This window comes from Phocoena sinus, chromosome 1 (genome assembly GCF_008692025.1).
Source record: "Phocoena sinus isolate mPhoSin1 chromosome 1, mPhoSin1.pri, whole genome shotgun sequence".
In the NCBI taxonomy this organism is placed as follows: domain Eukaryota; kingdom Metazoa; phylum Chordata; class Mammalia; order Artiodactyla; family Phocoenidae; genus Phocoena; species Phocoena sinus.
The window spans coordinates 151,466,429-151,487,139 of record NC_045763.1 but is presented as its reverse complement, the minus strand read 5'-3'; the positions used below and the strand labels follow the sequence as shown (position 1 = coordinate 151,487,139).

Genomic DNA, 20,711 nt, shown 5'->3' with positions numbered 1-20,711 from the left:
GCGTGTGCAGAAGCTCCAGTTATCCCCGGTTCCCGTGCAGCCTCAGGACCCCACCTCTCACCCCCCTCCCCGCTTCCTGCCTGTCTGAACCACCACGCCGCTCCTGCTCCCTGTTCCTCTCTCGGTGCGGCCCTTTCTCCAGGCGCGGGAAGTGGGAGACTCCCGGCGCGGAAAGGGAAAGGGGCGGCCAAGGAGGGAGGGTCGCCGCTGCGGCGCGTCCGGGAGCGAGACGCCCGGCTCTGCACTCCCGTCCCAGTCCCTCCCACCTCCTGGGCCTGGGTTGGAGCGGGATCTCCTCGGGTACCTCCTGGTGCGAGGAGTCGGGACTGCGACCCTCAACGACCTTCCCCCAATCCCCAGGCGGGGATTGGGTGCGGTATCTGGGATCTCTGGGCTTGGGTGACCAATTGGGGATGGCCTGAGAGGCGGTGGCTGCCTTCCTCCCCCCCCCCCGCCCCCCACCCCCCGCCTTCCCGGTTTTCCCGACTCCGACCCTCGCCTCTAACCCGTTTCCTGCTTCTGCCGACCACATTGTTTTCCTGGATGTGTCCCGTGCCGAGCAGGCTTTTTCCTGCAGATCACTCCCCCCTCACCCCCCAACATTTTGCTGCCAAGAGAAGCTAGCAACCAAAAACAAAACAACTGGGAGGAGGGGCGCAGGGGAAGAAAAGTTGTGCCCGGGTGGCTTGTCCCTCCCTGGCTTTGATACCCTTTTAAGTCAAGGGAGTTGCCCCAGCCGGGGGTCGGGGGCCGTATCAGAGGCAGGGCCAGGAGGGTTCCCTCCGGAAGCCGCTGCCCAGCGCTGGCAAGGTTCGGGAGGTCGCCGAGGTGCCGCAGTCCCCGCCCGGAGCCCCGCGTTCCCGCCACTAGTCCCCACCCCAAGCCCTCGAAGGCAGCTGCTCCAAAGTGTTTTCTTTCAGCCTTAAAACAAAATCCGGAGGGAGCTTCCTTCCTCCCCACCTCGCTGCGCCGGGCTCTGCGGGCCGGGCGGCGTTTGGCTGAGATGAATGGGCCCAGGCCAGGCTGGAAACGGCTTCCCTTACCCCACCCCCGCATCGATTAGGATCTGCGCTGGGGCTGATCGCCCCCTCCTCTTTTCCCTGCATTTACAGGCAAGTGAACCGGAGCAAACGACTTCCGATCCAGTCTGCGCTGCTGCGGCTCCCGTTTGGGATTTGATTTGCAGCATCTTCGAGGCTGTGCAACAAAAAACCGCGAAGCACGCCCAGCCCTCCCCCGGCACCCCGATACGCACCCACTCCCTCCCGGGGACCCAGCTGGGCGAGTCCACATCCCCGCGCCCCCCACACCATGTTGTGCGGAAGGACTTCCACTCCCCGCCTGTGTCGTTGATGTCAGACCCCAGGCCAGCCTCCGGGCGCTGCAGTTCTCCCGGCTAATGCTGAGGCTGCGGCTTGGGCTCTAGCACAGGAACCAACCGCCGCCGCGCCGGCCCCAGCGCCCACCGTCTGCATGTGTCCGCCGTAGCCGCCTGCCCAGCCCGCAGCCCGCGCTCCCCGGAGCGCTGGAGACCACCGCGGGGGGCCCCTTCTGCCTTTTGGAGAAGCGATCTTGGAGGTATTGATTTCGGTGGTTGGATTTTTCCCGTGGATTTATCAATTCACAATTCGAATTTGGAAGAAAGAAGGAAAACATGACGTCTCCAGCCAAATTCAAAAAGGATAAGGAGATTATAGCAGAGTACGATACTCAGGTCAAAGGTAAGGGCTATGAAAAATAGCATAATGCATATTCTCTGTAGACCATTGAGACATGAATTTCCACCCTGATTTGCAAGATGTTCATTTCTTTGGGTGGAGCATGTGGGGGCAGGCTGACCCCAGAGGTGGTTTCATATGTGGGTCTGAGCCTCCGAGGGATTGGCCATGCCAGGGGCCACAGGCTCTGGAAAGGAATTTTCGGAGCGGGCTTTAGATTTATCTGTAGGGCTGGCCATTATTTTGGCAGTCCTTTTCCCCAAGCTAAATACGATGGGGGGAGGGGCAGGAGGTTCTTGGAGAGAGAAAGGCGGCAATTTGCCTCTGGGTGTCTGGGTCAGGTTTCCTTGAAGGACAACTGAAATCTGACAGGTGTTTGGGAATTTATTTCAGAGGTTGAAGAGGAGTCCAGGCAGAGAAAGGCAACCTTGAGAAGGTGTACCATTTGGAGAGCCGTGGGAGACGCGGGTTTTTTTTTTCTGAGGCACTATATCAAAACATGACACTCGCTATGGCATCAGGCACAGAAAGTCTGTGGCCACCTTGGGTGCACCTTGTACCTGCCTGGTCTCTGGTTGTCTGCATTCAGAGATCAGAGAACAGAAAGCATAAGGTCACTCACACCCGGTCTCCGCCCTCACCTAAACCTGAATGGAGTTGGGTTGTTGCTGGGTGGTGCTGAGTCTGGAGAATGGGAAGACATAATTGTTTAACCCTTCTGTGTTGTCCTCTGCTCCAGAATACATGCTTTTAAAGGCCTGCTTACCTCTCTGCAAAAATATGAGGGGTAAAGCAAAATGTGGACCTAGAGATAGCAAGTGACCTGCTAGCACATCTAGTCCACTGCCTGACTTGGTGCATGAATCAAAACCCCTTCCCAGATAGCCTTTTTTAACCAGCAATTCCCATAGAAGGGGTTCCCGCCTGTTAAAGAGCCCCAGCATATGGTTATGCAAGGCACCGTCCCTTCTTGGCCAGTCACTGGAAAGAGCCATGTGGCTCTAGCCCACTGAGACTTCAGCTGGGTAGTGGGAGAGGTGGGTGGCCTTGAATGTTACACCACATGGTTGGAGCTCTGGGTTTTCCTTTGTTTCGGAGTACAGAGGGAGGGGCCCCTCCTTCTTTCCCTGCACCAATGTGAGAAGACCTTTTCCTATCATAGAGGACTTGGGAAGGGCCATGCCTCCCCTCTAACGATTGCCGGGGGTGCGAGTAGGGCTAGAGTTTGAAATGGGCAGCTGCTTTATCTCTTGGAAGCTTGGAAGGTAGTTTGAAGTCCCCACTGTGCCTGTAGGATCTTTTTAATGTCATCAGGTTGGTCAGTGCTGGAAGTGCCCTGAGGGACCTTCTATCCACTGGGCTGCAAATATTGGTGGGTTTATTACAGAGATGGGGGAGTTGACTGATGGATAGCTTCAGTTGAACTGGGATTGGGAGAGGTGTGGTTGTGAGGTATAATTGAGGTCTTGGCCTCTTGTCACTGTTCATAATCTGGGCCTCTTTTTGTAAACAATAAGCCACTGGCCTCAGTGTCCTGTCCAGATGCACTGCAGTTTGCTGCTGGAATTCCCCCCTGCAGTTTTAACCAGATATGTCATTCTTTTTTTTTTTTTTAATACATCCTATTCTTAACTGTTGCCACAGGGAGCGTTAATAACTTTGACTCTCCCAGATTTCTCTCCAGAAGCACGCCATTTGACTAAGGTGCAAAGTGAATTTACATGTTTATATTTTGGAAGGTTCGGGACTGATAGGTATTAATAGAACTGTATCTGCTGATTCTGTATTGGTGAAGGATTTCTCACAAGTGTCTCAATTAAATACTTTGTGTATTTACAAACATTACTCATTGAGATGATGTAATGCAGTTGGCTATTTGGGGTTTGTCTTCACCCTTGCCACAAGTAGGGGACTCTCTTGCTTTGCACTGATATCTTTTCATTAACACTATTCAGGATCATAGAATTTTATAGGTGGCCGAGCATGATGTCTTACTCAGAGAAGGTGCCCAATGAATGCTTAAGAGACTAATTTGGGGCTTCCCTGGTGGCGCAGTGGTTGAGACTCTGCCTGCCAATGCAGGGGACGCGGGTTCGTGCCCCGGTCCGGGAAGATTCCACATGCCACGGAGCGGCTGGGACCGTGAGCCATGGCCACTGAGCCTGCGCGTCCGGAGCCTGTGTTCCGCAATGGTGGAGGCCACAACAATGAGAGGCCCGCGTACCGCAAAAAAAAAAAAAAAAAAAAAGAGACTAATTTGAATGGTTTAGTCCCTCATTTACAGCTGAGGCAAGTATAGAGAAATAAAGAGGCTTGTCCAAGGTCACACAGCTAGGTGGTGGTAGATCTGAAACTAGAAGCAGGTTACTGACTCCCAATTCTCTATTCTATTCTATTCATAATTATTATGAAACATCATTTGACCAGAGTAGGGAAAAAAAAACTTAAGAAGCCAAAATCTGACAATGGATAATAGTAGTAATAGTGATAATAATAGATTACATTTTGGATGGTCATTATGTTCCAGCCTGTCCCAAGTGCTTTATAAGAATTGTCTCATTTAATCTTCACTTAAAACGTGGAGGTGAATATTCATCCTCTATTCACTGCATGAAGAAACTGAGGCTTAGAGAGGATAAAGAAGCCCTCCCAAGGTCACACAGCCAAACCACAGCAGGTGGACTCCACTTCTTTATTCATCAACTAGTTACTGAGTGCCTTCAATGGGTTCTGGGGACTGATGACGTAGCAGTAAATAAGAAAAAGTCCTCTCCCTCATGAAGCTTGCATTCTAGAGTCTGTGTTCTCCATGGAAGATCATAGAACTTGGAGACAAAGGACCCGGGTTCTGGGTTGGCTCTGCTCCCCTACTAGCTGGAAGCCCTTGGACAGATTTATGATGTTTCAGCTTTTTATGTGTTGTGTGGGACTCATAGTGCTGCCAGTCCTACTTCTCTTATAGATGCCAAGATAAAAAAGAAAATTGCTTTTTTGGTCTGGTGGTTAAGAGCGCAAGTTTTTGAGTCAAAGGGATCCAGGTTTAAATCTCAGCGCTGTCACTCGCTTGCCTCGCTCCTTGGGCAGTTTACCTGACTTGTCCAAGCCTCGGGATCCTAACCTGGAAAATAGGCAACATAATATGTGTTTCCTAAGGTCATTGTGAGGATTCAATGAGATAGTATATCAAAATCATTTAGCACAGTATCTGGCACTTGTAAATGCTCAATAATAGTAAGGTCTGCTGAAATGGGATGACCATTAAGGCCGCATTGCCTTTTCACTCCCAAAGTGCCAGTTATAATGATAGGAAACAAGTCTAGGATGAAACTTGAGTTCTAGCTTAAGTTCCTCCAGTAGTAGTGAAAGGTATCTTGGTTCAGTCACTTAAACCCTCTAGAACTCAGTTTCCCATTCTGTAAAATGAACAGGTAAACTGTCTAATTGTTGACCGCTGTTGTTCTATATGTCTCTGACCAGAGTCCTCGGTCTTGCTTTTCAGTCAGAATGGTTTGAATCAAGGGGACCGTTAATGGACTTTGGGGGACCCTGTCTATCCTGTGGTTTTGGGTCCCTTTAAACCACCTGCTTGCGTGTGCCCTGAGGGACTTCTGAGACTGCAGCCCCAACCCTACCCCAGTGTGGTTTTATGAAGGGCGTGACTCCTTAGCCTGCCTTGGAGCCGACTTCTTAAAAACCATCATTGTTTCTGGTTTGTGGGTGTTCAGATTCCTTTGAAAGTTCATGCCTTTCAATCTCTGACTCGAAAGTAATAATACTCTTCGTATTTGTACATGGCTCAATTTACAAAGTGCTTCATATACATTAATCTTGGCAAATTCTTGACAAATTCATGGTCAGGTTCGTGGTCATAACCTGAGGCCTTTTGGCCTCTAGTTAGTTAGCTTCTTTTGGGATTGGAGCAGCAAAAGGTGGTAAGGTGCAGGGCATAACCATCACAAGAGATGATAATCTAGCTGGCATTTGGATGAGTTCACATCACAGCAAACCCTCCCAGCTATTGTCGTGACTTTGTTTAAGGCTCCCTTTCCTGTACCCTCTCCACACCTTGAGTTTTTACTGTCCCCCAGAAAACTTGAGATTGACAGTTAATGCAAATATTCTAGGAGGGATCATCTGAAACAGAGTGGCACTGTGTGCTGAGCCGTCAAATTCGCTTTCTTGAGAACATTAGGGGTCTTGTCTTTTTTTTTTTTTTTTTAATGTCTTAGAAGAACAGTGTGTGAGCACCACAGAGCTGAGAAGTGAAATTTTGTAATTTCCATCTGGAGCATTTTGATAGAAAAGCCTTTGCCTGGAACAGTTTAACCCTTTCAGGACCCTTTCAGAGCAGGAGATGAAATTTAAAACTTTAGACATAATGTGTATGCACACACACTTCCCCGGGGAGGTGTGAGCGGTTCTTCACTCCTGCCAATAAAGGTCTTCTCCGAAGCTTCTTTCTTTCCAGCCCCCATTCCTCAAGGGAGCTTTAAATATAATCAGTTTGTGAAAAGCTGCAGTAAAACATCTCGTTGGAATCCCCAAGCAGATGCTATCATCTTCCTGCGAGATGATTGAAGGCACCTTTTCCTTTGCTCAGGGAAAATAAGACTGTAAGTAAGGTGAGCTCCTGGAAGAAAATGAATCTCTTGGAAAAATTAAAGTACTGTACTCTGTATCTCCAAGTTAAAAGGCCCTGGAGGAAGGTGGTGGGCAAGGAGCTGGGGATGCTGTGTGCTGTGCAAAGTCGCAATGGTTAGAAACAAGGTTTGTGAGGGGTCCTTAACTTTTCCAATTTCAGGCATTCTCTTGGGGGAATGGGAACAGAAATTTCCTTTGGAGGAGCTCATCTGGTAATTATGCACCACACAGGTTGACGGCCCAGACAAGCCCTAATCATTTCTCTGTTTTGAAGTTTACAGGGTCTGACCTGGCCCTGATATGTAGGGTCCACACCCTTTAAAATCAGCAGGTGCTTAGCCCCCGACTCCTAAACTCCCACTGTTCACTCTAGATAAACGTGGGCTGCTGGTGGCACCTGTAGGGTTCTCCTTCCAGAAGAGAGGTTTTCTTCATGGGAATTGTGATTACTTTAGACCCGAGACCTCTGAGGGCTTTGTTAGGAAAATATGATGTCATGTTGTAGGGAAAAAGAAGTTGATATTTAGATTTCTACTGGTAATACAATTCAAGTGAATAGTTTTAACTGGTCAGCTACAGAATTGGCCTTTTGGAGAATCTGGGAGAGTTACCGTCAAAGTTGTTTGATTTAAAAATAAGTAATGAGAGCACTTAAAAATGTCTTTGAAAATTACAAAATAACACCTTTACTGATTTTACAATAATATGTAGGAACTCTCATCTCTCTCTCTCTTTAATTGTGGTAAAATACACATAACATAAAATTTACCATCTTAAGCATTCTTAAGTGTACAGTTCAGTGGCATTAATTACATTCACATTGTTGTGTAACCATCACCACCATCTTTCCACAGAACTCTTCATTTTGTAGAGTTGAAACTCTGTACCCATTAAACAATAACTGCCCCCTGCCCACATTTGTCAACTCTAGGTACCTCATATAAGTGGAATCATACAGTAGTTGTCCTTTTGTGACTGGCTTATTTCACTTAGCATAATGTCTTAAACGTTCATCCAGGATCTGTACATGTGTCAGAATTTCCTTCCTTTTTAAGGACATTATATGTATAATCCATGTTTTGTTTATCCATAGACACTTGGGTTGTTTCTACCTTTTGGTTATTGCAAATAATGCTGCCATGAACATAGGTATATTCCTATTTTTTTTAAATGCCCTCTACACCAAAGTTTTACAGGCCTGTGTATACATTTCTATATAATCACCTGTCCTCATTAAATTTTTAGAATTAACCTTTAAATATACATATTTTCATATTATGAGTATATATTTATGTTGGTAGTATAAGCATTGTGTATTAATTTTATACCTTTTAATAATTACGTGAATGACTAAACTTTTATTGTTTTTTCTTTTTTTTGCGGTACGCGGGCCTCTCACTGTTGTGGCCTCTCCCTTTGCGGAGCACAGGCTCCGGACTCGCAGGCTCAGCGGCCATGGCGGCCATGGCTCACAGGCCCAGCCGCTCCGCGGCATGTGGGATCTTCCCAGACTGGGGCACGAACCCGTGTCCCCTGCATCGGCAGGCGTACTCTCAACCACTGCGCCACCAGGGGAGCCCCTTTTATTGTATTTTTAACAGCTTTACTGAGGTTTAATTGACATATAATAAACCTCACTTGTTTGAGGTATACATTTGATAAGTTTTGGCATGTTGTCTACCTATGAAAACATCACAATCAAGATAAGTGAATGAAACCATCACAAAGTTTCTTCATCATAATGTGTTAATAAATGAGTAAGATAATACTGCATTATAGAAATGACATTAGGTTAAAAATAAATAAGTAAAAGCCAGATATTACCAAGTTTTAAATAATGATCCAAGCCACCTAGATTGGTCCCTGGAAAATTTATTTAACCTTAGTAAATAAAAATAAATAATCTCCCAGGGAAGTTGTGTTAATAATTGTGTCTCAGCTAGTACCATGTTTAGGAGAGAGGGTACAGGATAGGGGAAGAAAGAAAAGAAAAAAATCTTGGATAAGTTACAAGTTGAAGAATGACAGTACAAGTTGAAGAGCCTCAGGCCTCTTCTGAAACTGGTCACAAGTGAGCCAGATGCCAAGGGGAGGGGCTGAGGGCTCCCATGGGAGATCTGCTCAGAGTGTTATGAATATGGCTTCTTTCCTTTAATGATTGATTCCCTATCATCTGTTGAATAGAGACCACCTTTCCAAGGTGAATATTACTTGGTCTTCAATCTGGCTGCAACCTATCATGTCAACCATACTTTTTCATTTTACTTTAAAAGGACTGGAGGCCTATCTGCACTATTTGACATTCTTTATTTTTTATTTTTTTTGGTCACACCACGTGGCTTGTGGGATCTTAGTTCCCCAATCAGGGATTGAACCCGGGCCCTCAGCAGTGAAAGTGCGGAGTCCTAACCCCTGGACCACCAGAGAATTCCCTATTTGCCATTCTTTAGACACATATACTATTAACTAATATTTTGCTGTTTGTTTGGGGCTTAATGTACTAGGCATTATGCTAAATACTCTACATAAATTATTTCATAATTCTTACACCAGTTCTAGGAGGAATATATTGTTATTACCCCATTTTGCTGATGAAGAAAGTGAGGTGTAGGAGATTCAGCAACTCACCCAGAGGATGCAGCTAGTGAATGAACAGGAATTAGAACCTCGGCCATCATCAGAGTCTAAGTTCTGAGCACTGTTCATGGAACACCTCTTTCTCCCTGCCCAGCCCCACCTCCACCTACTGAGATCTCACCCTTCTAGTAAAGCTCAACTTTTCTGGGGTGCCTTCCTTGGTCGCACTGATCAGAAATGACCCTTCTCTCTAGTTCATTCACGTTGCGCTATGGCATTGATCTCGTACTGCCTTAGGTTTTAAATATTTGTCTTTTACTCTTCTCTCTACTGCTAGACTTCTGGTAGGAATGGTTTGAGGTTGTGTAGTGCAGTGCAATGTGAAGAGCGTAGGCTTTGGAAGTAGCCCTCAGTTGGAATCTTGTCAGTATCACCTCCTTGCTGTATATCCTTGCTCACTCAACTTCTCTTCTGTGACACAGAGATAAGACCAACCTTTCTGGTTTATTGTGAATATGTGTAAAATGCTAGCTCCATCGTGTATGGTAAGTATTAAATGCTAAATAAGTAACTCTTACTATGGGGGGGCCCCTTCAGATAGTAAACATGTCTAGAATAGTGTTGTAGCCCTAAATGGTGGCTCTTAGTAAATATATACTGGCTGTAATGATGAATGCATAAATGAATGACCTGGACTACTACAAATAATTTTTTTAAAAGTAGTTTCTTAATTTGATCTTGATAATATATCTTGCATAATACCACCAAAGTGATTTTTTTAAAAACCAAATTTATTGTTCTGCTAAGGTCATAGCATAGACTGTTTATATCCATCACTTCCCAATTACCTTGGTCACATTTTTTACCACTAGAAGGCTAAACTGCCTCTCGTTCCCTTACTGCATTATGTTATTTCATGCTTCATGCTTTATCCATGCTGTCTTCTGTTTGGAATGGGTCCTTTTCCTTGAACCTGGAAAACTTATCCTTTAAAACCCAGCTCAGATGTCACCACCTCCAGGAAGTGTTCCCTGCTTATCCCTACTCTCTGCATAGTGACCCTGTGCAAGATGCCAAGCAGGATTCCTTAGCATCTCTGCACAGGGTTACTCAGCCCACCCTCAGCATCTCCTCAGCAGTGTCTTTGTGCTTATTTTTTATATTGCACTCATCATATTACATTGTAATCTCTTCATTTACACCTCATTATTTATAACTAGCTGAGTATCTGGGGGACGGAATTGTCTTTTATTCATTTCCATGCGTCCAGCTTCTGGCATGGAAATGAATAAATACTTATAAATTGAATGTGAACCTTTTCTGAGTTGAGGTTGGATTTGACAGTGCCAGGATTGCCTTGCTTCTGCATTTCTCCTCCTACTCCAATAACAAGACTTCTCCTTATGTTAATGTTATTGAAATTCAAAGTAGATTAAGCATTGTGAATATTATCATCATACAGGGACAAGTACAAACTATGTAGCGCTGTGGAGGTTCCCCAGTGGGGTTAAGTTTTTCCTTATTTACTACCCCCTCTGCCCCTTTAGAATCATTGCCCTAGAGCTATACTTGAGTTCTTCAATCATGTCTTTCCTTAAAATTCAAGGAAAATATTAACTCTGAAATTTGAAAGAGTTTAAAACAAAAGTAAGGTTTTTCTGTAATTGAAGCAAAACACATTCTACATTTGTCCAGGATTTATTCATCATTTAAAACAGATAGTCCAGGTCTAAATTTGAGAAAGTTTAGGTCTATTTTGACCGGGAGTTAAAACAGAGTTGACCTGAAGAAGAACTGCTGGGATACTTTTTCGAGGCATGGTTTTGGAGAGAGCTATTGCCTTATTAGAAGCAGCTGCATGGTCTATGGTAAAAGGGGAAGAAAGGTCCAAAGTGACCAACAGAAAAACTCTCCCCGCTGGTTTTTCTAGTCATTTGGTATAAAGTAGCCTTGACTTTATTTATACATTGTGAAAGAAGGGTTCTGAACTTGAAATATACATTCATGAGGAAGGAAGAGCAGCTGGGAAGTGCACCTCCTCCATTTCTGTGAGTATTTTAGGATGCCATCTGTTAGGGAGAAGGCAGAGCCTTTTTTTTTTTTTTTTTTTTTTTTTTTAACCTTTTCTTCTAAAAATGCATTAATCAGTGGGCAGGTGACCCAAAAGGCATCATGAAAGTTGGGACCTTGTCTTTGCTGCCTGAGCCCAGATTCTGCCTTTCAAATCATAGTAGGGTCTGAGTGCTCACCCTGGAGAAGGTGACCTCACCAGCCATGGGCTCCACAGGAAGACAAAGCACAGAAAACAAAGGGATCCAGGAGCGTGAGCTGGCCAAGACATGATATGCCAGGAGCTTTAAGAAATACATCCTGTTTCTGAAGAGTTGGCACCAATTTCTCCAAACGTTGAAACCCCTTGGAGATCTGCTCCTTTTTCCCACTAGTCTTTTTCTTGTGTTTATTTATTTATTTTAGGGGGGTGAGGGTAATTGGGCCAAATCTTGTCAGATGAGTAAGCTGCTCTTTGGGAAAGCATCTTGACTGAGATATCTATTTTGGAGCAATACTTCTTTGGGGCCATAACAAACTGAACTACAGGGCAGCGTGGTTCCCTGGGAAAGAATGCTGGATTTGGAGTCAGAAAGCCTTGGTTCAGTTTGGCTTTGCCATTTACAACTGTGATTTTGGGGGTAACTCACCTCAGGTCTCAAAATTCCTTGTTTGTTTCCTCATCTGTAAAATCGGGACAACAATTCTTGGCCTTGGCTAATGGTGATGGTGATTATGGTGAAGATGGCTAGCATTTAGTGAGTACTTCTTATGTCTGAATTGTGTTTGAAGTGCTTTACGTGTAGTCTTAACTCATGAATCTCCCAACAGCCCTATGAGGTAGCTACTATTATTATCCCCAGTTGACAGATGAGAAACAGGGAGGTTAAATAACTTACTCCAAAGCACGCAGCTAGTAAGTGATGAAGGCAGAGTGGGAAACCAGGCCCACTCAACACTGTTGTGAGGCTCCAATGAAATAATTCATTAGAAATGCCTTCGAAACTATGAAATGCTGTGGACATTTAGTTGATTGTTCTCATTTCCTAGTATCTTGATGCGAAGAGGAGTTCTAAATGCAATGTTCTAAATGTCTTCCTAGTATATACCTATTTGATCTGCCTACACCTTGGTTTTCTCATCTAGGAAAGTGGGGTTAAATTAGAAAATTTCTAAGGCCTGCCCCAGCTTTCATGGTTCATTAGTTTTGCTTATTTAAGATATTGGAGGTAACAGTTTTGCCCCTATTTAGCAGGCACACTTGTAAGTACAAAACCTGTTGTATTCTCTGAATGACACTCTCCCCAGCCCCAGGGCTTGCCATGTCTCTGTGGCTGCTGCACACATGGAGCGTGGACCCCTGTGGTGGCACAGTGGCAGCTGCTCTGGAGAGCATCTGAAGTGACACTTGGTTAGGTGTCACGATCTGATAGAAAGGTGAGCCTCACAGCTGGAGAAATTGAGGTGAGGGATAGTTACTTGACTGACCTAGAGGTGGACTTGTGACTGGGTTACCAGGGACAATAAATGCTTTCATCAGGATAAATATATTAAACCTAGGACTTCCAGTAAGCTCAGAGACTTACAGAGTGAGAAAATTCTCTCCTTATACTGGTGTATATGGTTTTCCTCATCAATGGTCATGGGCCAGAGGTGGAACTTGTGTAACGCTGGGTATTATAGAAATTTATGTTGTGTACAGAACTTGAATTTAAAAGAGAAAGAAAATGGAAGTTGGGTGATTGTCTTAAATTACAATTATAGAATAAGGAAGTAGGAGGTTTTTAATCCCTGACATCTGGTCTGGGACAAACTGGGCGGAGGTGGCATGGATGTGGAACTGGGTAGGGTTAATCTAGACATCTGGGCTGTGGGGTAAGGGACTTCAGCCTCTCCCAGGATGTAAGTTGGCCTCTTGCCTCTTGTATTCCTCTCCATATGTTAGGACCTTTGTCAACTAAGGGATTTCTTTGTGGATTGTGATGAGGTATGCTGTAATATGGAGTGGAAGTGTTTCCACATTTGTGTTTGTTTTCTTTCCACCTAATGAATAGGCTAAGTAACAGTCTGTCGTTTTAAAATGAGTACCATTAATAATGATGACAGCTCATATTTTTATCAGTACAGCATTTAAAAAATATCATTCACAGGGAGGGAAGGAGGGCTGTAGGGCCATGGAGGACTAGCTATGTCATGTTGGACAAGTCCTTCCACTTTTGGGATTCTCAGCTTCTCAGCTAGAAAGTAGAAAGACGGATTACTAGTTCCTTGCTTTGTCATTTTTAGGACATACGATCCAAAATGGTTATCTTCAAGTGAGTTGACACATAGAGTTTACATGTTCATAATTGTCCTAAGAGAAGGCTAGAAACCACAGAACAGATACTGTAGGTTCTTCCTACTCATCTCTCCTACTCCTGGTTTAAGATTTCATCTTTTTTAAAATTTTATTTAATTTATTGGAGTATAGTTGATTCACAATGTTGTGTTAGTTTCAGGTGTACAGCAAAGTGATTCAGTTTTATATATATATATATTCATTCTTTTTCAGATTCTTTTCTCATAGGTTATTACAGAATACTGAGTAGAGTTCCCTGTGCTATACAGTAGGTCCTTGTTGATTATCTATTTTATATATAGTACTGTGTATATGTTAATCCCAAACTCCTAATTTATTCCTTCCTACTACGTTTCCCCTTTGGTGACCATGAGTTTGTTTTCGAAATCTGTGAGTCTGTTGCTGTTTTGTAAATAAGTTCATTTATATCATTTTTTAAAATTAGATTCCACATGTTAAAGTTTTCATCTTCTTTTTTTTTTCTTTCTTTTTTTTTTTTTTTGCGGTTCGTGGGCCTCTCACTGTTGTGGTCTCTCTGTTGCGGAGCACAGGTTCCGGACGTGCAGGCTCAGCGGCCATGGCTCACGGGCCTAGCCGCTCCGCGACATGTGGGATCTTCCCGGACCGGGGCACAAACCCGTGTCCCCTGCATCGGCAGGTGGACTTTCAACCACTTCGCCACCAGGGAAGCCCTAAGTTTTCGTCTTTAAATGATATTAATAGGCTTTGTGTTTTAGATGTCCCTGGAGTCAGTTGTGCTGTATCTCTTGATCTCTCTTATTTATTCAGTGATTTGTGGTGATGTAAGTTATCTCAATGCTTTGCTGTCAGCAGTTTTAAACAAACGTTGAAGCATTTTGCGTAGATGATATCTGTTGATTTGATTAATGAGGTTCTTGATCTGGATATTTCAAGATCAGTGACAATACAATTTTAAAACACCTAGAACTCTTTAAAACTACAGTAGTGTTCCCACTGCCAAAGCCTGAAATCGATCCATACCAGTTGGTTCTTTCTGACAGTACATGTGTGCACGTGAGCTTTCTTTCCCTCTTGGGCCAGGGAGCAGGACTGCCAGTCCAGAAATTCTAGCTCTTCTGGATTCAGCAGCAAAAAGAGTTAATCATTATCCAGGCAGAGACAAACCTCCCAAGTTTTTAACCTTCCATTAACTAAAGTCTTCTCCTTGTTCCTCACAGAAGACGAGGCACTCCTGAGCACAAGCTTGCGCGTGCACATATACGCGCACACACACACTGTCTTACAAAACTTAATGTAAAACGATCTCATGTTTATGAGAGCTGGAATTGCTTGTGTTCTGCAGGCTCAGTGGGCATGATGTGAAAGCAGGGCTATTTGGCCTGTGGAGATTGCAGATAAGACCATGATATGTAATTGAATAAGAATTTGAAAAATTATACGATAACATTAGGAGCAGCAAAGCACTCGCTTGTGCTTTTTTTTTTTTTTTTTTTTAAATGCTCGAGAACTATTTGGAGGAGTAAGGAGCTGCTAGCATTGTTTTCGGGGTGTGGGAACCCCCTCCCGCCCCATGAGCCAAATCTGTTTGCCCAGAGTGTGAGGTCTCTGAGAGATTCTAACAGATCATTTAGTATATTCTTCTGCCCCCGGCAATTCTTCAGTCTAATCATGTCAGGAAAAGGGCTGTCAGCTAACCTTTAAAATCTTTTCAGGAAGAGTACACTGTAGCCTACCTTTCCATCTTGTTCCAGTGACCCAAACTACAAATGGTCAATTCTTTCATTTGCGGAGCTTGAAACAGGATAAAAAAGGAGACCTGATGAACTGAACTCATGTTTTTGCTACTGCCGCCACTCCCTCTGTACAGACCTTTGCTTCATCTGGGTTTTCAGTGGCTCAGGGAAGGAGGAGGTAATTGATGAAACTTTCAAGGCATTGCCTCATGGCTGCTGGGGTGTTCTTCTTCCCAGTATTCTCCCCTCCCCACTGCCACCAGTTTTGGTTCATTTGGTACTGAACAAGGAAATCATGAGCTAATTTCAATCCAGCACCCATTTATTGAACACCTACTATGTGCTTGTTATGTGCTGGGTTGTGGGCATCTAGAGGTACATAACAAGGTTTTGGTTTTCAAGGAGCTACAGCCTATTAAAAGGAATGGACAGGTTACACAAATACAGTGACAGGACCACAGTGGAGGGATATAGAAGGCCCAGAAGGGAGAGAATAGTCTGACAATGAGTAACATTGATGAGGCTGGTGAAGGAGGAGGATAGTGATTGCCTCCTGGTATTAATAGAGCACTTGACAGTCTGAGAAGTGTCTTTCCATACTTTATCTCATTTAACCTATGACTGGCACGACAACAGGGCAGTGTGATTTCAGGCAGTTTTGGTTTTTGTTTTCTGGGCTTTTTGGAAATCTTTTATTTTGAAATAACTACACATTCACATGCAATCGTCAGAAGTAATACAGAGAGCTTGTACATACCCTTTACTTAGTTTTCCCCCAATGGTTGACATCATGCAAAACTGTAGTACAGTATCACAACCAGGACACTGACATTGATAGAGTCAAACTGCTGAACGGTGCCATCACTAAAGGGGTCCCTCATGTTGACATGTTATAGTCCTGTCTCCCCCTTCACCTCATCTCACCTCCCTTAGTCCTTATTCCTTAACTCCTGGAAACACTAATCTGTTCCCCATGGCTATAATCTTGTCATTTCAAGACTGTTATATACATGGCATCATATAGTATCCAGCCTTTTAGGATTGGCTTTTTTTCACTCAGCATAATTATCTGGTGATCCATCCAGGTTGTTGTGTGCATCGCTAGCTGATTCCTTTTTATTGCTGAATAGCGTTCCATTGTATGGATGTACCACAGTTTGTTCACCATTTACCCATTGAAGGACAGCTGGGTTGTTTCCAGTTTTTGGCTGTTAAGAATAAAGCTGCTGTGAACATTCATGTACAGATTTTTGTGTGAACAGGTGTTTTTTAAAAAATGGAGGTAATTTTTTTTAAATGGAAAGATTGTAGATTAGAAGGTAGAAAATCTAGGTTTTTTTATTCACTAGGAAGTGATGTATATATTTTCCTAAAACTGATCACTTAACTTCTTGAGTCTCAATTTCCTCATCAATAAAATGGCATAATATATGTTCTGCCTACATGCCAGAGTTGTATAGATAAGCTGAGATAATATATGGTAACAAACATTATAAACTCTAATAAAATATAAACATTTCTAAGTAGGACAAGATACCACCTCACTGTGTTTTCTGGGAGAACTGAGCTGGAAACGTACCCAGAGCAGTTCTTGAACTGCAGTCTAGAAACAGCTCTTTTCTTTTTCTTAATATTGACATGTGGGTGTTTCTTATATATTCTGGATACTTATCTTTTGTTGGTGATATGGGTTGCAAATACCTTCTCCCAAAGTTGGCTTAACTTTTCACCTTTTTATTGGATTCTTTGATGTATAGGAAATTTTTAATTTTAATATACTCAAATCTGTCTAGCTTTTCCTTTATCGTTTGGGCTTATTTTAGAATGCACATATACACAACCTTTCCTATCCTGAAATCATAAGGATATTCTCCTATGTGTTCTTTTAAATGTTTTTAAGTTTTGCTTCTCACAAATCTGACTTGAATAAATGTGGAATTTATTTTTGTGAATGGTGTGAGGTAGGGCTCTAACTTTATTTTATATTCCTTATGGCTAACCATTTGTTCTGATTTCATTTGTTGAAAGGGGCCATCTTTTCCCCCATTGATTTATAATGTCATGTTTGGACGTGTATTGAATTTCCACATATTTGTGGGCAAGATGAGCTTGCCTTCATGCTGTAGTGGTGTTAACACTGTTGCCATCTGGAATGTGCCACAGGGGCTGTTGATGCAGAGTTGCATGTCTCCCTCCTGAGGTAGGCAGCAGTAAGCTGTCACCATGGCTCCAACCAGAACAGCTCTGCTTTTATGTTTGCTATAGTGGGTGTCCACCTCAGATTTTATTTGATGAGCTTCTTATACTTAAAATCTTTTTTGGAAAGGTTTTAAAACTATAGTAGTAGCAAATTATGTGTTGGAAAGTGTTTCAGAGATAACCAGGGGTCTTCTCTCTTGTTTTGGGTTGGATTTCAAGGGTAAGCCATGCAGAAGTCAGGACCTAGCGGTGAGGGGAGAATGTGCTAAATAAATACATGACTTTGTGATTGTCAGTAACCCTGAACTTATCACTTATGCCACCAATAATTAATATATAGTTTCCACGAGAGATTTTTAGAGCTGTCTAGAACTTAGTGGGTATCCTCTACAATCGCATAAACCAGTGGAGAAAAATTGCCAACGTATACAAAGAGTAATAAAAAAAAATTTAACCAACAGCAATACAAGAAATGACATCAGCCAGTGGATGACTAGAAATGAGTAGTGTTGATAAGAACTTGAGGAATTCAGAGATGGGAGAGGTGTGGGCCAGAATGAATAAGACCTTGACTTACGGAGTAGGATTTGGCTAACTGGAGGGTAGGAGGAAAGAACAGAGGCCGTGTGTGCACTTCCCTTGGTGGTGTTCCCACAGCCCCCACCATGCTCACCCCTCCGGCATCACTTCCTACACCGTAATACAATGATGGTTCTATCCACCCTCACCCCACCCCGTGCCCCTTCCCTTAGATACACTCTCCCTACCAGAAAGGCGCTTGTGAGCTCTTTGAGGGTGGGCAGCCTTTCACCTTTACATTCCCAGCATCCAGCAGCATGTTGGCATGTGGTAGGCACCCAAAAAATGTTTGCTGAGTGAGTGAGTGAGTAGACCCTGGCTAGAGCAGAGGAGTTAAGAGACAGGGGAGTAGGATGGGGCTGGATGGATTTTGATGATCTTGAAGATCAGCCAGAGTCTGATTCTGTGCTGCCGTGGTCAGAACAATAGAGGCCGTCTGGGTTGAAGTGTGGGGCCATGCAGTCCGGTTTCAGAGACACTCTGGTTGCTCTGGACTGGGAGGGGAGGCTCGCTCCTGCGCACACAATGTAGACCAGTCTGTGCCCGGCCCGGAAGTGGGCGCTGTGAATATGTTGTTAAATATGACCAGTTCTTAGTGCCACCGATGAGGGGAGTGTGATTCTCCATTTACTGAACTATCAACTATCAGCTGTGCTCAGACAGATGATCTAAGGTGACAGGTGACCTGGGGTGGGGTGGTGACTGAGGCCCAGGTCTGTTGGGCTCCAAAGCCTGCTTGTTCTTTTACCCTTAGTACCATGTTTGTCCACATTATAGTCAGAGATGCTACTAAGGTAGGAAAATGGGCTACAGAGATAGGAGCCAGGGCCGAGGTAAGAGTCAGGAATGCCTGAGGTTTGTAGCTTGGGAGACAGAGAGGACAATGGTGGCGATGGCAGAAATAGTCATGGGGAAGTCGGGGCGCCGCGCTTGCCGAGAGAGGGAGCAGGGAGCTTTATTCTAGACATCCTGAGTTTGAGGTGACAGTTCCATTCAAGCAGGAATTGCATCAGGCAAGTGACAGTGCCATCCCTTCTCCACTCCTGCCACCCCACTTTCATTAAATCTGTCATTTTCCTTTCTTCTAAATTGGGAATGTTGCAGAGAAACCGTGAAATAGATGGCACCTCACTCCCATGCCAAATACCTGACCTCATTTGCAGCTTCTTTACATTTCAGTTTGAGAAATGTTCTCCCTTGGATGGGGACTTACTGTTTGTGTTCAGGAATTAATAGCATTTTCTTTCCCCAGTCCCTGTCGGGGATGAGCACAGCTAAACAAGGAAAGGAAAAACTTGAGCTCCTAGCTGCCCTGTTCTCCTCTGATAAACCTCTCTCCAGCCAGAGATTCGGTTAGAGGCCCCTTTTGAGGGTCAACCTGTGAATTAAAGAAAAGTCAAGTCAAACCCCACCACCACCCTCCACCACTGGAGCTCTCAGGGGTTGACAAGGAGCTGGCAAAGGAACAAGTTATTTTAAAAGCTTCCCAAGGGAGTGTGGGAGAGGCTGAGTTCAGCGCTACTTGACTGGGTGGTGCCTGGGCTGTTTCAAGGTGTGGGAGCAGAAGTGGCTAATTGTCCTAATTTGAATAACTTTGCGATGGTGAGATAGAGGTCTTGATTGGAGATTGTGATGTGGAATTTGTTGAGAGAGAAGATCAGACTAAAGCTATTTATGGGAAAACATATTTTCGATATCGGCGGTTGGACGGAGTGGATTCCATCATCACCTCCAAAGGCTTTGAATTCTTAGTGTTATTTCTATTTTGAGCAGAATGGCCTGTGATTGCTTGTCATCCAATGTGCTGGATACAAGGAGACTGTAGGAATTATTATAATCTCCTTTTTTAAAAAAAATTCTGAGTAATAAAGATTATCCACAGTTGGCTTGGGAATTTTAAGCAACCAGATTTTAAGCAATTTGGTAGGAAAACACCACCCAAATGGAGGTTTGAAGGCTTGCACACCAGTCCCAGCTTTGACTCTTAACTACGTTAACTACATGGCCCTGGGTAGATGCCTAACCTCTCCCGGCCTCAGCTTCTTCAGATATCAGATGACCATGTACTAAGCATACTAGGGGTTGCCGTGTTGGTTAACCAATATAATGCTTGCGCATCTGCTTTGTAAATCACACAGTCCAGACAAGCATACATTAAGACTTTGTTTGCTGTGACAGAAAATGGTGGATGGTCTCCTGGAGTTTGTTTTAAGGAGACTTGACCTGTGTAACGTTGACTCAGTTTGTTCGTTAAAGTGAACCACCCGTTGCCTTCTGGGCCATAATTGAAACGACATGCCGTGTTACAGTGAACCTCTTGTGTACCCCACCCCAAGTTTAGGTTTGCTCTTACACAATTTGGGTGAGATTTATGTGCACACCCATGCTTCCCCATAAGAACAAAACAACGACTTGCGCAGGGCAGACATCAAGATAGTGACTTAGCAGACAAATAAATATATGATTAATAATGTAGATTTGACCTAATATTAGTGTGGGCCTCTGTATACAGATGGGTAAATGATAAACAGCAAGTCTGCCAAGTAGAGTGTGTGGGGGAACCTATCGGCTTCTGTCTGTGCTCAAAGTATACTGTGCTGATGCTGTACTTGGTGTTTAACTAAATACATTCATACCAGTTGCATTACTTTGCACTTATTTATGTGTACATCTTTCTCACCTACTAAACTGTGAGCTCCTTGAAGGCAGGGACTGTCCCTGTTTATGTTTGTTTTTCTGGCATCTAGTGTGGCGCTTTGGCACACAGTAAATGTTTATTGTTTTACTGGATTAATAAATGAACGAAACTCTTGGCACTTTTATTCGGTTAAAAGGATTTTTGTGGAAGGTGTAGATGTGTGGTTATTTGTGTTGTCATCTGCTAATTTTATAGAC

The 20,711-nt window shown here is 43.9% G+C and overlaps 1 protein-coding gene across 1 annotated transcript in view; it reads left to right on the top strand.

Annotated features, from left to right (window-relative positions):
- SRGAP2 (SLIT-ROBO Rho GTPase activating protein 2) overlaps positions 1–20,711 on the top strand; it is a 236,444-nt gene that overhangs the window by 771 nt on the left and 214,962 nt on the right. Inside the window, 1 exon segment of the mRNA XM_032611585.1 lies at positions 1,113–1,721. Within this exon segment, the coding sequence (XP_032467476.1) occupies positions 1,655–1,721 (67 nt within the window). The 5' untranslated portion in view covers positions 1,113–1,654.